General features: G+C 40.3%; 1 protein-coding gene across 1 annotated transcript; it reads right to left on the reverse strand.

Moving 5' to 3' along the window:
• Positions 1-8,715: 8,715 nt before the first annotated feature.
• Positions 8,716-10,376, reverse strand: LOC143414784 (uncharacterized). Its single transcript, XM_076879620.1, has 3 exons — positions 9,924-10,376; positions 9,517-9,799; positions 8,716-9,384 (listed from the first exon to the last, which is right to left on the reverse strand). Exons 1-3 carry the CDS (start codon positions 10,253-10,255, stop codon positions 8,716-8,718), a joined length of 1,284 nt encoding a protein of 427 aa, XP_076735735.1. The 5' UTR covers positions 10,256-10,376.
• Positions 10,377-15,165: the final 4,789 nt, after the last annotated feature.

The following is a 15,165-nucleotide window of genomic DNA, read 5'->3' on the forward strand; positions in this document are numbered from 1 at the left end:
GGCTGTAGCAGCAGTTTCCTGCTTCTCTCGGTCGCAATCAATTCCAGATGCTGCAGAGCTTCTCTCTCCTCCTCTCTTCCATCCTCTTACAGTTTATTTCTCCCTCCCATCTTCTTTATCTCTCTTCATCTTTCTTCTTCATTTGAAAGAAGCAGCAATAAGAGTAAAACAATATACTACTTCACATAGAACATTTTATCCAATTCCTCAGGTGGTGTTTAGCCATTGATCTGGAAAGCAGCAACACATCAGGAAGCCGGTTTATTGTGATCATGTGTATTGAACAAGGCGCCAGTCACATCCAGGCCTCAGGAAAACTACATTTAGGCCCAGTGTTTCCAGTCCATAAGGAAGACACACAAAAGAAGGCTTTGAAATGTCTTCCAAGGCTTCTTGCTAACAGTGCAATGGATTCCAACAAGCTTCATAAGCGCATAAGAGTTCTCCAGACTTTCTGAAGGTCTTTAACAGTTTAAAGCCTGAAACATAAATAATTGCCAGAATTTTTTTAAAGCATTATTTTAAAGCTGTTTTTTTATTCTTTTCTTTTTTCTTTTTTCTTTTCTTTTTTTTTTTTTTTTTTTTTTACAATTTATTCCTTAAACATGTTTTTTTTATGTTTTTTGGTGATGCAGAAGTCTCAAAAAGTCACAAAAACTCAAATGCACTTGGCTTTAGGTTAAAAAGTGTTCCTTTGGACATTGGCTGCTTTTTCACTGCGTTTCAGTCCTTGTACCAGAAAAATTTTCAGAGTTTGTCTGATCTATTTGTTGTTGTTAACCCATTTTACACTGACCTATTAAAGTATACAAAAAGCACCGAACTCAAGTGATGAATAAGTGTTGTGGTCATACCTCGAGTTAGCCTGCCAAAGGTACTTTTAAATCCGGTCAGTTCAGGCTGTGTTGAAAGACAAAGGCGGCCACACCAAGTATCTGTTTTTGTTTCACACAAAGCATTTCCATGTGTGTTCGCAGAGCACTGCATATTTCGTTCAGATTTCTTCATTAACTAGCAAACACAGCAGGAAAAACTGGATAAGTGTTACATATTGCACCAGTTCAGACTGCCCAGGGCACAGCTTTAATGATTGGGTGAAGGTCTTGGCCACACTGACCAACACAATAAAAATGTTTCTTACAGCTGGGCACTTTATGAATTCACTGATTCAATTGATTTCAGTTTAAAAGTCAAATATGTGACCTTTCACTTGCAGAAACATTTGAACAAAACCACTGTGGCAAAATAGATTTTTTTTCAAACTGCTACATTATTAAGCTAAGGTTTGGGGGATCCAGAAATTGTTTAGGCATAGCATACATTCTCACTGCTATGCCGATGACACCCAACTTTGTCTATCCATGAAGCCAGCTAACACACACTAATTAGTTAAACTGCAGGAATGTCTTAAAGATATAAAGACCTAGATGACCTCTAATCTTCTGCTTCTGAGGTTATTATACTCGGCTATAAAAACCTTTTAGAAATATGTTATCTAACCAGATACTTATTCTGGATGGCATTACTTTGGCCTCCAGTAACACTGTGAGAAATCTTGGAGTCATTTTTCACCAGGGTATGTCCTTCTATGCACATATTAAAGAAATATGTGGGACCGCTTTCTTCCACCCCGCAGTCTGAGCGCGCTCAGACTGTGATTTTACTTGTGGTTCCTAAAGTATTGAAAAAGTAGAATGGGAGTCAGAGCCTTCAACTTTCAGGCCCCTCCTCTGTGGAATCAGCTTCCAATTTTCAGGATGCAGACACTATCTCTACCTTTAAGATTAGTCTTAAAACTTTCCTTTTTGCTAAAGCATATAGTTAGAGCTGGATTAGGTGACCCTGAATTCTTCCTTCCTTACGTTGCAATAGGTGTAGGCTGCTGTGGGCTTCCCATGATGCATTGAGTGTTTCTTCTTCAGTCACGGTTCTCACTCACTATGTGTCTATGCACTTCTCTGCATTTAATCATTACTTATTATTAATCACTGGCTATTATTAATTCCACATGTCTCATGCCTGTCCTCCTTTCTTCACCCCCTGGACGCCCCTCCCTGAGCCTGGTCCTACTGGAGGTTTTTTCCTGTTAAAAGAGAGTTTTTCCTTCCCACTCTTGCCAAAGCACTTATTCATAGGGGTCATTGTTGGGATTTTCTCTGTTTTCTTTGTGTTATTGTAGGGTCTTTACCTTACAATGTAAAGTGACTTTATAACAACTGTTGAGCTGTATAAATAAAACTGTACTGAACTGAATTAGTGGTTACTGTCACAGAATACAGTCAAGGTGAGACAGAGCCTAAAGTGAGCCTGAGTCGTCCCTTTAACCAATTTTCTGTGTAATGATTTTTCAGCACATCTTCATCCCTAAGCTAACTAACAAACTGTTCCCAAGCCAACTAAAAAACTGTAACTCTGGCTTAACAGGCACAAAACAGCTGACACGTCAACACACACATACACAGAAACACACAAACACAGCAGCATATTACTGTTCCACCAGGGAACTAAACTGCTTACAGGACACACTGGAGTCCTTAATGACCCAAGGTGTGTATGTGTGTGTGTATGTGGATGTGTGAACTGTTTTTTATATCTGCATTTTACCTGCACACAGTTTTCCTGTGTTTCTGTTTCTTCCCCTGTAACTGCTTTACATCAACGTGTTACGTTTTTGACCTCAAGAGCATATGTAAGAGTACGGGTGCATGTCATGTGTGTATGAATGTGTGTCTGTCTGTGTGTGTGGATCAATAAAGCTATACCTGTAATAAGCTAGCGAGGCTGTTGTGACAATATTGCAGCTCTCTCAGGAGAACAGATATGAGAAAGTGTTGTGTAATTTACCTCAACAGCAAAATTCAGAAGTGCATCATTTCCTGAGCGCTTCTTTGTCTCACTACTGTTCCTGAGTGAGACAAAGAATGAGACAGCACGTTGTTATTCTAGGCTAATGGGATAATGAATAGAAAACTAATCAAAAAGTTGCAATTCAAAATCTTTTCATCATTAAGTTGTGATTACAAAAAAGTCCAGGTTATTGAGATAATGACAGTAAAAGTTTAGATTATGTTTAATCTGAAAACTACAAAGAGTGTATGAATGTGAGAGTGAATGAATAGTGGCATTGTAAAGCGCTTTGGGTGCCTTGAAAAGCGCTATATAAATCCAATCCATTATTATTATTATTACAAAAAAAAAAACCCCAAAAAATACCATCATCTCAGCACTGAGTAAAATGCCTGTTTTAGGTTCATCTTCATCCTCTCTCTTTAGATTTTGTGTGGTGTGATAGGATCCCCTCAATAAAACAAGAAAAAAAAAACCCAAAAAACCCAACAACAACTATGTCTTACCTTCTAATAAAGCACCTTTATAAAAACTTTAAGAGTTTGAACCTCTGGCTTAAGAATTGCAATAAATCCAGGTTTCTCAGTGTGGGTAACATTTTGTGTGGCCTGCAGGTGTGACAGGTGTGCGGATAAAGCATCCACAGATCATTCTGTCATATTGTTCTCACCATCATAGCAAACTGAACCATCCAGCACTGACATCCACAGCATCAGTGAAAAGTTTGGACACAATTATCTTAGCTTATCCTTCTGTCACAAATCTTCTCTGATTCTTGTCTTCACCCGCTCCACCCTGCCTACACTCTCTTCTTCACCGACCATTGCTTTGGATGGTTGATCTAATCTATTTAAAATTCATCTAACTTCACTGTCTCTGCTTTTTGCGCCCCTCTCTCTCATTCACACAAATGTATTCTGTCTTCCTTCTACTCTTTTTGATTCCTCTTCTCTCCAGTGCATACCTCCACCTCTAACTACAGAGATAATTAGAGATGTACAATAATGCTAATGAGTGCAAAAACTACCATAAAAAAATGACAGGACAATTTTATTCAACCTTGCAGACAAGTCTTCTGAAAATAAAAAAATATTGAAAATATGATTCACAACAACAGTTAAAAATCTTTTAGGTAATTTTTACAACAGGTCATCAAAGGTCAGGTATCTTGTTGTGCTTGTGATCTTACTGCAGACTGAGCTGAGTTACACACTTGTTTATTTAGGTTCAAGAGCTTCTTTATAAAGTTAAGTTCTCAAACAACTTTACCAGCATGACAACAGAAGTCAGGGAGAGACTGCACATGGATGTTCCAAATACTGAATCCAGATAATTGTTTCCCATTTAATTTAATGTTTCTGGACAGCTGTTTTGCCTACAGCCTCTAATCAAATGCACCCTTTCTTTTATCATGCACAGTTATAACTCCTCTTCATTGATAATTATTAACCTAGTAAGTGTTAGCCTGTAGACATCATGGCTCTGGAAGTTAAGACAAGGAATGAATGGGAGAGAAAAACATACAGTCATTGTGAGTCTGTTAATCTTTTGTGTAATGGAAAAGGATAAAAGTGTAGGTTTATCTATTAAATTGACTACCAGCCCGTGTCACAGCTAACACACCAGACAAAAACAAATACACCTATGGCCAATTTGGAATCAGTAATTTACCCAACAAGCACAGGAAGAAGGCCTGAAATACCCCACCCAATAGTCCTAAGTGTTTTCGCCTCCTCTGATAGGATCCTTTGGTCTGAACTTAAAGAACAGTAACGCTCTGTTTCTTTATTCCTTTGATAGCTCCTGATATCTGTGATTCTAGAAGTGAAACCACCGAAAACACGTGTTTGTTTCTCCACTTCTCCGCTATTTGCAAATGGTTAAATAAAGATAAAGATGGGAGTGGAACTCTCACATTGATTGAGATGGATAAAAAAAGAGTTTTGTGTGTAAATCTAACAGAAAGAATGCTGATGCACACGTTTGCCTTTGTGCGTAGAAAGTTTTAGCAAGAAATCTGCACAATTTTCTCCTGATTCAAGAACTTTGTTCTGCATATGATGAAAGTATTTACAAGAGCCTATCTGAGGCTTCTCGTGGAGACATACCACGTGTGCAACACCTGCAGCTCATATTGTAGTCTCTGCTCACAACAGAAAACACAAACCTCTGTTTTACATTTTTTAGGAGGAGTGATGCTTGGCGGGATGAGATAGAAACCAAGTAGAAAATAATGATGGGGTTTGAGAGAGAATGATCGAGATGGTGGCCTGGATTCAGGAGAAACAGGTGTGCACACACTGTCAGCCATAAAGGATATAAACACACACTCACACATGTATGCATGGAGAGTCACGCATTTAAATACTCTTACATGTGAGTAACTCATAAAGAAATCCACACACAGGCCGTTCCCTGGACAGGACACATGAATGATGCAAGGATTTGAAATTAAAGATCCTGGTATCTGATGGTTTTCCTTTCCTTTCCTTTCTATTCCTTTGCTTTCATTCTTCTTCTTCTCATCTCCTGGCCTCTGTTTATTGTTGTGGTAAATAGGCTAATCTTAGTCATGGCTGCCTGTGTGCGTGTGAAGGCGAGTCATCCGAGAGTGGTATGGTGGTTTATTAAAGGAAAACCATTAGCCGTCTGCTTGACTCCATGCATTCACTCCCTCTATATTCTCTCTTTCACACACACACACACACACACACACACACACACACACACACACACACACACACACACGATGCAGTTCCAACTGGCCTATTGTTACTCCCCTCTGCTTTTATAACTCATCGAATATACATGATGGTACCATTTAGAGAAGAGAAGAGAAGAGAAGAGAAGAGAAGAGAAGAGAAGAGAAGAGAAGAGAAGAGAAGAGAAGAGAAGAGAAGAGAAAAGTCCTCATTTGATGACTCAGTGTGTGATTAGCTCATTTCCAAGAGAGTGTATATCTGTGTGTTTGAGAAAGAGGGACAGCTACCGAGTTTAAAACACCATGTAAGCATCTCTATGCATGTCTATTTACAGAGCATAACGATGCACACATCCATTCACTTACATATGCATACCTGCATGTGCTCTATTCTTTTTCCCATTGAACTGAAATCATGGCTGCTACATCCTCTGAGCTAAAGAGGAAAGGGACCAACCAGCTTATTTAAAGCATTCACGATGGTGTAGTGTATGTGTGCATTAGGGCGTACAACATAGCTAACTGCAGATTTATGAAGGCTCCTTAACAGCGAAGTGTACATACAGGCTTTGAAGTAATATGTGCCGCTGTGTAAGGAAGGACCTTATTTTGCACGTATTTCAACAGTGTAGCTTCGTAATGAGGGAATCTGGGTGCTGAACTGGCCTGTCTGCAGTCCACACCTGTCCTCCATTTGCACAAAAGAGACTCCAAATTGTTGAGTGGCTAAGTTCAAAGTCTACTAAGAGCAAGCATTACACAATTAAAAACTGCAGTAACTATTCTTCTCAGTTCCTAAATGGTGGTAAAACCTGCTTTGCAGACTAAAGACTGTGAGTTGTCCATGTAGGTCCTCTCTGGGTCCCTGTGATTTTGACAATGATGTGATCTTTAAGTTATGCGATTTAAATGATTTACAAATGATTACACAGTATTACACAGTATCTAGTTACATTTAACAGAGAAGCAAAACTTTTTGGGGAATAAGTTTGCATCCCATAATTTTCTCTCAAATGTAATTATTCCACAGTCCACGATGTTAATTGTTAAGCACCATCACACTTGCCATGCCAATAAAACACCCAGTGAACTGAGAAAACTGGGCCCAACTGGAGGCTAGAGAGATGTGTGATCACATCTCTACAAGATGGCACTCTGAGTGTTAAAGCACTTATTTTCACACTGTAACAGTGATTTTTTTTAAAAAGAAAAAAAAGAAAAGTCATCCAGTTTTTCAATTACTGTTTTTCAAAACACTGATGTGTCACACCTTTTGCCTGCCACAAAAGCCAACCTCACCAGCTCTGTAACATGTTGATCTGCGACACGACATGAGAACAACCCTGCACTGGAAACTTCTGCACTTAGTGAGCTTTTAGTTTAATGCACAGCATTTTTCCAATACTTGCGGAAAGAATTAGTTCACAGACAGCAAAAACATATCCAAGTCTGCCCTCGCATTTTATCCTATTTCCTCTTGTAGCATAAAGACACTGTAAGCTTTATACCGTAAACACTTTTAGGCAAATCTGCTCATCTCACCTCTGTCACAACAGGCGCTGACATCAGAAAAACTGGTTGTCTGGTCAAAAATGATGGATGAAGAATTAAATTAAAAACAGATTTATTACAAGAATCTAATTTAGCTACCATTTTAGCTCTGTCCAAAACAAGTAAACAAAGCACAAGGTGGTTTTATTCATCCAAGCCATCCAAGAGGCATGGCACTTTGCCACACTTATTTCTCCCCTCAAAAACACTTTTTTTTCCCAGCGCCACGAAAGTCTTGAAAAACAGCAATGGGGTTAACACCTGCCACTTCAACCTGTTATTCTTTTGTTTACCTCTCACCTCCCTGATGAGGAAAACAAACATACCTTTTTTGTGACTGCTGTTTACAAGCTGACGCTGTGCCTTCAGCATTAATGAGCGATCATGCTTTTCTCATCGTCAATTTGCAAAAAGTGTGCCGCATCCAACAACCAGTTGCTTAATTTCAGCTTTCAGTCCATGAGTTTTATTATATCCACATTCTCTGTTAGAGGCTGTTTGTCAGCAGCACAAAGGAGCTGAAAATCTGAAAGCAGTTTCATCTCATTTCAACGTGAAGTTATTATCATCAGTGATTTAATGCATGAATATGTTGGTTTTACTGAGTCTTCTGTCCTACGTGAAACCAAAGGGCTCACAGGAATATCAGAGCATGATTAACCGTATCAGGGTCTACATTTTTTCATACAAGTTTATAATCAATCTGAGTCACGCTGCACCAATGAGTTCAATGACACCTCACTTTGCATTATAGGAAATTAAACTCAGCTGGTTGCATTCTGGTATATATTCCTATATAAGACTAAAGTTGCGGAGCACCAAGTTCTTTTGCAGTTAAGTTGGTGCCCTGCAGCAACTTCATCACTATTTATTTGTTTTATCACAAACTTTGGATGCACCAAAGTTGCTTTGACGGCAGCTGATTGCAAGTGGGTGGAGTCCCAGTCTCCATGTTTAAAGCAACCATTTCAAAGGTAACATAATCATAAGTTCAATGCCTGTTGTTTTCTCTAATGTTACTGATCAAGAGGACAAAATCAAATGCATCGCTCCCACAATAAAGTCGGCTCGAGTTCTTACCTGTGCAATATCAGAAATTTGTGCATGTAAATACAGTTTTTCTCAAATGCTAAAACACATGTCACAAACGTTACCACCAGGTCCCCCAATGTCCAAACACAACACCCTTCTCTAAAGCTACATAAACACAACCACACCTTCCCACTGCAAAACTCAAACTCCCACACCAAGAGAGCAGCTCGAAGCTGTCAAAACTGTAAACACTATACACAGCATTACACACTACAGCAAAACAATTGAAAACACAATGCTCAATTTGTGAGAAGGTTCTTTGGTTCATAACTGCCAATGCATATTTTTATAAACTGTACAGTAACGGCTCGTCATAGAACCCTGCAGAGGATTAGGCATTTAGATTTGTGAGTTTCACATGAAGACTATAAATCTATAAAAACATCCTGCATGTACGTACACTACTGTAACACAACTCAATGCAAAAACAGAATCTATCGCACACAACAGTACTCTCGGAAACATGATCAGGGTGTGAAGTCTTTTTTATTGTCTACACGGTCATTTTACAGTATTACACACAGTCACTGTGCGGCATCATGTCGCCGAGCTGCATTGGGCCACATCACCTCATCCACATCACAGGCTATATTGTCCCTTGCTAGGCACCGCGGGAAAAACGCCCTGGAATGGCGAATCCATCCCTGGAAGGCCTCCACTGGGATGTCAGCACAGGCCAGCTCCATTGCCCGTACGAGGTTCTCTCTTGTGTATGGCTGTCTGTCATACACCTTCCATCTCCATGATGAGAAGAACTCCTCTATAGGGTTCAGGAAAGGGGAGTAGGGTGGCAGACAGACGTTTAAAAAGTGGTCACTGTTTGTGGTGAACCACTCTCTGATTTGGTGTGTCTTGTGGAAGCGGACGTTGTCCCAAATGATCACATACATGTGATGTGCTAGCCTAGGATGGTGTTGTTGACGGTCCAGGAGGATGTCTTTTAGCTCCTCTAGGAAGGTGAGGAGACGTTGGGTGTTGTAAGACCCAAGGACAGCATGCCGGTGGTCAAGCCCCTCCGTACCCATAGCTGCACAAAGAGTAATATTACCCCCCCGTTGGCCAGGAACCTCAGTGATGGCTCTCTGGCCAATGATGTTACGGCCTCTTCGCCTTCGTTTCTGGAGGTTGAAGCCAGCCTCATTCAGGAAGAGGTACTCATGGGGTCTGGCCATCGCGTCCAACTGCATTATCCTCTGTGAACATGGGAAAGCGTACAGGTGTTCAGAACGGTCAATCAGGTAGCACAGGTAGTCCAGAAGTAATGTAGGCCACTAAGCAACACAGTATGTCCACTAACTGTACTGTGGACATGGATGTATACGTACTTGCACATACTCGTAACGTTGTCCTATGTGTCGCGCAGAGTTGCGCTCAAAGGGAACCCTGTAGACCTGTTTCATCCTCATCTGTTGGCGCCGGAGAACTCGGTCTATTGTGGACACGCTGACAGCATCAATGTTCTCAAAGTTTACATTATCTGCAATGACTTTGTCTCTGATCTCTCGGAGTCTAATGCAGTTGTTCTCACGGACCATATCTGCAATGAGGGTTTCTTGTGCCGCTGTGAATATGGCAACCCTCCCACCTCTATGTGGCATTCTTTCAGCTCTAAAGAAAGAAACATGTGTTGTCAATTGACTGATTTATATGTAAAACTACATGTAAGGTAACAGACCACTTTCACAGGCCTGTAAAACTGTAGTGTGACAAAGAAAGCAATAGCGTACTATACCTGTTGTGTTGTCTAAATGCCTTGATAATGGTGGCCACGGTGGACCTACTCAGGTTTGGATGTACTCTTCGTCCCGCTTCAGCCATTGTCATGCTATGGACAATGACATGATCAATTACTGTTGCTCGCATATCATCTGTTATGATGGTGCGAGGTTGTCTTCTTCTCCCACCTGGACCTTCTCCTCTCTCTTGTTGGCCTCCTTGTCTTCCTCCTCTACTCCGAACTCCTCTTCTTCTTAGGCCTTCACCTCTTCCTCCTCTGATCTCAACCCCTCTTCCTCTTTGGCCTGCAGCTCTTCTCCTTCCGCACGCTCGAATGCCTTCATCCATTGTGATTGTTTGGCATCTTCACCAAACTATGCTTTCATAGGTGGGGTCACATCATTAGCAACAGGTGTCTTCAATTTTGAGTCGTTGTGTGTAGTGACTGACGCCAAGTGTGTTCCCTGTGTTCACAGATTGGTGACTGTGGCAAGCATTTTGCATCACATGAGCTTTCATTTGAGAATATGTGCAGAGTTGTTTTGCAACATGTGTTTTGGCAAGGAAAAATGTGTTTAGATTTATGAGTACAGAGGGTTGTGTTTTGTGAATTGTGTCTTCATGTGACATGTGTTTATGGTACTGGTATATGGTGGCTACATTTAGTAAATGTGTTTAGACTACTGGTCATTTGGGTTACAGGATTGGCTTTTGTGTTTTAACATTTGAGAAAAACTGTAAAATGTCAATGATGTTTTATGGATAAACAGTAAAATGTAAATGAATGAATGTCTGGACATTAGATGAATTACTGTGTTGTACATTTTGTGGCTTCATTTTCTTTCTGGGTGCCTGTGCTTCCTGCTTGCACGAGTGGAAAAAACTGACTTATTTATCAGCTTGTCAGTATTAAGGATCCAGTTGTTACTTCAATAATTTATCTTTACAATATACTCAGTGTAATTCTTGTTTATAGCGCTCTGCTGTTTCCTGATTTGTAATCTCTGTAATTGAATTTGCTGCCCGATACTGTTCTCAGACTTTCGCAGTTCCCTTTAATAAAGCTTTAAAGGCCAGCTGCTGCCTTCAACCTTTATTGAAAGTGTTTAACTCGCTGCATACTGTAGCTGCTCGCTTATATTTATGATGAGGGCAGAAAAAGCGAACTCGAAACATGTCTGTGATATCCTTGACAAACACGATGAGGGATAAACATTCCTTTATTGAAAAATGCAGGTTTATTTCTCTCAGCATTTTAGGTTTTCTCTGAGCGGAGCTGTGTGCTGCTGTAGTGTTGGAGGTCTTGATCATCCACACACACGCATATACACACATACACACACTTACTCTCTGTGGTGTGTGTTCGGTGCAGAGCACAGGAGACTGTTGCTGTTAAAAAATGCACATCCTGCTCTGTTGCACAAGCTGCTGCCACTGCTGCATGGCAGACAAAGTGGGTCAGCACACACACACACACGCGCGCGCGCGCGCGCGCACACACACACACACACACACAGACGATTACATACACCAGCAGGTGCACGCACAAACACCAACACACACGCACACACAAACTAATGCAAACACACAGAGGGATCTGGGGACATTCACACTCTTGCACTCATATGTTATCTCTTAATAAGTCCCCCTCTCTTTCTTTCACTCGCTTATGAACACACATGTATGTGTGAACACTGAGCAATGCCCCAATGAGAGCGTTTCTTCTGCATCTGGCAATATTTGCTGTTCTCCAGCTGTTCCAGCACTTAGGGCCTGATGATGAAAAGTATGCAAGCAGCAGACCTCTACATAAGAAGAAACGAAACAGCAGCACTAAAGAGGAAAGCAAAGCAAAGGAAAGGAAAGGAAAGGAAAGGAAAGGAAAGGAAAGGAAAGGAAAGAAGCAAAAATGAGGCAGTAAGGGAGAAAGATGCAAAGAGGGAAGTAAAAATTAAGGTGTAAGAGTGAAAAGAAAGGAAAGGAAAGGAAAAGAAAGGAAAAGAAAGGAATGGAAAGGAAAGGAAAGGAAAGGAAAGGAAAGGAGAGGAAAGGAAATGAAGGGAAAGGAAAGGATTAAATACACTCGTTTAGAACTTTAGTCCTGCATGTTGAAAAATGAGCACATATATAAGACAAGGGAGTGAAACCAGATTCTATAGGGGGATGTTAGAGAAAACAAAGTAGGGCAGGAAAGGAGAGACGGGAAAAGCAAGAGAACAAGAGAAGAGAAACTACACACTAAAGTTGATAAGAATGCAAAAGTGCATTCAAAGGCAAACACAGATTTTTTTTTCTTTTTGCCAAATGAGGGTCTTGATTAACTTACCATTGTGTAACAAAAAAGGCTGATGGCAGTTTCAGTGCTGTGTGTCCAGCTCTTAATTAGATCACTAAGATGCTTACTAAAGCTTTAGCACCCTAAGAGTGTTTATTGGACCATAAAAACTAGTGTTGCGTCATCTCAGAAGAACTAAAAACACACACACAATTGTATGGCAATCAAAAAGTGTGTGTTCCTGAAAAAGTCACTGTAGGTCCCTGAGGTCCAGGAGGAGACAGCATAATACCCCAGAACCCATTGTGAAAGACATAATTAGGCGACGTGGAGGCAGCTGTGATGACACCACACGCACACCGTGCACACATGGTGTCATGCACCTGCAAAAAGCCACTTGTAAATACACACGAGACACAAGAGATCTGCCAGAGATGAACACACTTTATCCTACACACACAGACACAAAGCAGCATGAAAGTCAAGTCCCTTGTCCCTCCTGTCAACAGACACAAAAACAATCTGGTTTCATATCAGTCACCAAGTGAACCCACACTGGTGTTTCCTTCCTGCAGCAGACCTACACACAATTTTACCCAATAACCATTTCGTGGAATCATTTAGGTCATAAAATCCTACTAAAACCTTCAGCAATGAAAAGCTGTGATTCCCCATTTAGATGGAGAGAAAGTTTCAATTGAAAACAGCACTGATGAAACTCCTTGAAACTCGCCCATGTTTTATAATGCATGTATTTAGTGAGTGTCATAAAACATCTACGCATTGATTCCAATAATGAAAAAATCCTCAGGCAGGAGGGAAGCTGAACAGCCGCACACAGTAAGCCACAGACACTACAGCCTAATACATTTACTTATTATGGTGTCATTGTCAGAATTTTTTTAATGCAGGTTATGCATGTCCATCTAAATGATGTAGCCAATGCTTTTTGGTCTTGCAGGAAAAGTTCCATCAAATACAAAAATGCTTTTCCATGTAAACCTTTGTGTCTCTGAATGTAAAAAGAATTAATTTTTTTGTCACCACCCACATTTTTAAAAAGATATTTTAAAGTCATCTTGTGAAATTTTGCCATAAACATCATTGAGTGGAGCAAACACAAAAACTGCACTGCTGAAGAACAATCATAGATCAATGTGAAGTTCTGGGTTCCTTCCAATGGCCAGCAGTGGTGAGTCCTCTGGTTGCAATAAATAGAACTCTGATTTAATACTCCCATAAACACATTCTCAGAGAGGTTACAGACTCATTCGCTAATTTTAAGTTGCTTTAAATGCAGCATGATGTTGATTTGAAATTATGCTAGCATTCAAATTAATATAGACTTTATAGCACAGCATGCACCAGTCCAGGCCTGTCTGACTGACTGACCACTGACTACCATACAATAACCACATTTTCTCAGATTCCTTCCTTTGGTTGAGATGGTATCTAAACAAGATAATGACGGCCAAAGTGCTCAGGTTGAGGTTCCTAATGCTACATTAATAATATGGAAACCAGTGGCTGGAAACCAAGTTTTGCAACTCTGTGCAATCTTGTTGCCTTGGAAATGTTTGTTTCAAAGGGAACAGGTCTGCAACCACTCACAGTCAGATGTCATCTTTAAAGGGACATCAACAGATTGCTAAAACACCAATAATTTGGTTATCAGTTTACTTTTTGTCTGGTATTAATTTGTGACTCAGTGGGGTCAAGTCGACGGCTACATGCAATCTGATTTGGATAAAATAGCCATTAACTGTGATTAACGGGCAAAAATTGCAATTCCATTGCTATTTTTCGTCAACCTGTTGCTGTCTACATATACAAACATTTGAAACACTTACATTCAGAGTCCAGCCATAACCTCACATGTTTGAGAGAGAAATTCCTCAACTCTTGGTTCTGACATAGGTGCTGCAGGATGGCAATTTAACTACAAAATGAAAAAGGTGCAAAGCAACCTTTTTTTTATATAAGAGAATATAACCTAATCGCAACAAGTTGGCAACCAGCTGAGTCGAGTCTCCTACTGCAAAGAGATGACATGCACAGAAGAGTTGCTCTCATCAGTGCAGAGTGACTTAAATTGATTGCAATGTGTGGAATCTGTCGGCATCTAAAGACCAGATTTAGACTGCAATTATTTAAAAATCTGTCTGAGAGTGATTGCAGTCTGCCCGAGTGAAATGGCCAATATTTGGAGACAGGCTCCTCCTGCCAGGTGACCTGTGCAACTCTCCTGTGCTTGAATGTGGTAGCCCAGAGCGTGTGTATGCAACCTTCTTAATTCCCGTTAACCACTTTAAATCAACCAACTGGTTGACTGACAACAGGTCTCCGACAACCAAAAGATTCAATGCAATCGCTGAGCAACTACCAGTTTATCCCCGGTCGCAGGGAAGTTGCCATCCTCTGTGTATTCTAATGTGACTGAGCTATAAACAGCAGTTGATGTGGTTGATGTCACAGTTTTTATACAGTATGTGGGGGGAAAAGAGCCTGCTGAGATGCCATTATGGTTCTTCCTTTTTAATACTACTACCCACATACTGCTTGCTTATGACCTGAGTCGTAAGATCTTCTACAAGTTCCTGTAATAAAGCTCGGAGTGCAACCTGCCAAGCAAAGATGTAATTCTTTGCTGAATGCTGATTTAAGAAGAAAATTCTTAGTCTGTATATATACACACACACACATATATATATATATAACATCAAACCAACTGTGTGGGCATACAAGTGCAGAATAAACTTGTTTTAAATCTTTTTTGTCACCGAGGCCCCCTACATGTTTGGATTAGTTAAGAGTGATACGGCTAATCATAAGTAACCCTTAAAAGTAAGAAAATAACCAAACACTTTGGCTTGTAGTCTGTGGTAAATCCTACTGGTTATATAGCTATCACCGTGACAGTGTTCACTCCAAACATGGCAACAATTATTTTTGTATTTCTTTATTCCTTTAAAATCTAAGTTAT

This window comes from Maylandia zebra, linkage group LG22 (genome assembly GCF_041146795.1).
Source record: "Maylandia zebra isolate NMK-2024a linkage group LG22, Mzebra_GT3a, whole genome shotgun sequence".
Lineage (NCBI taxonomy): Eukaryota > Metazoa > Chordata > Actinopteri > Cichliformes > Cichlidae > Maylandia > Maylandia zebra.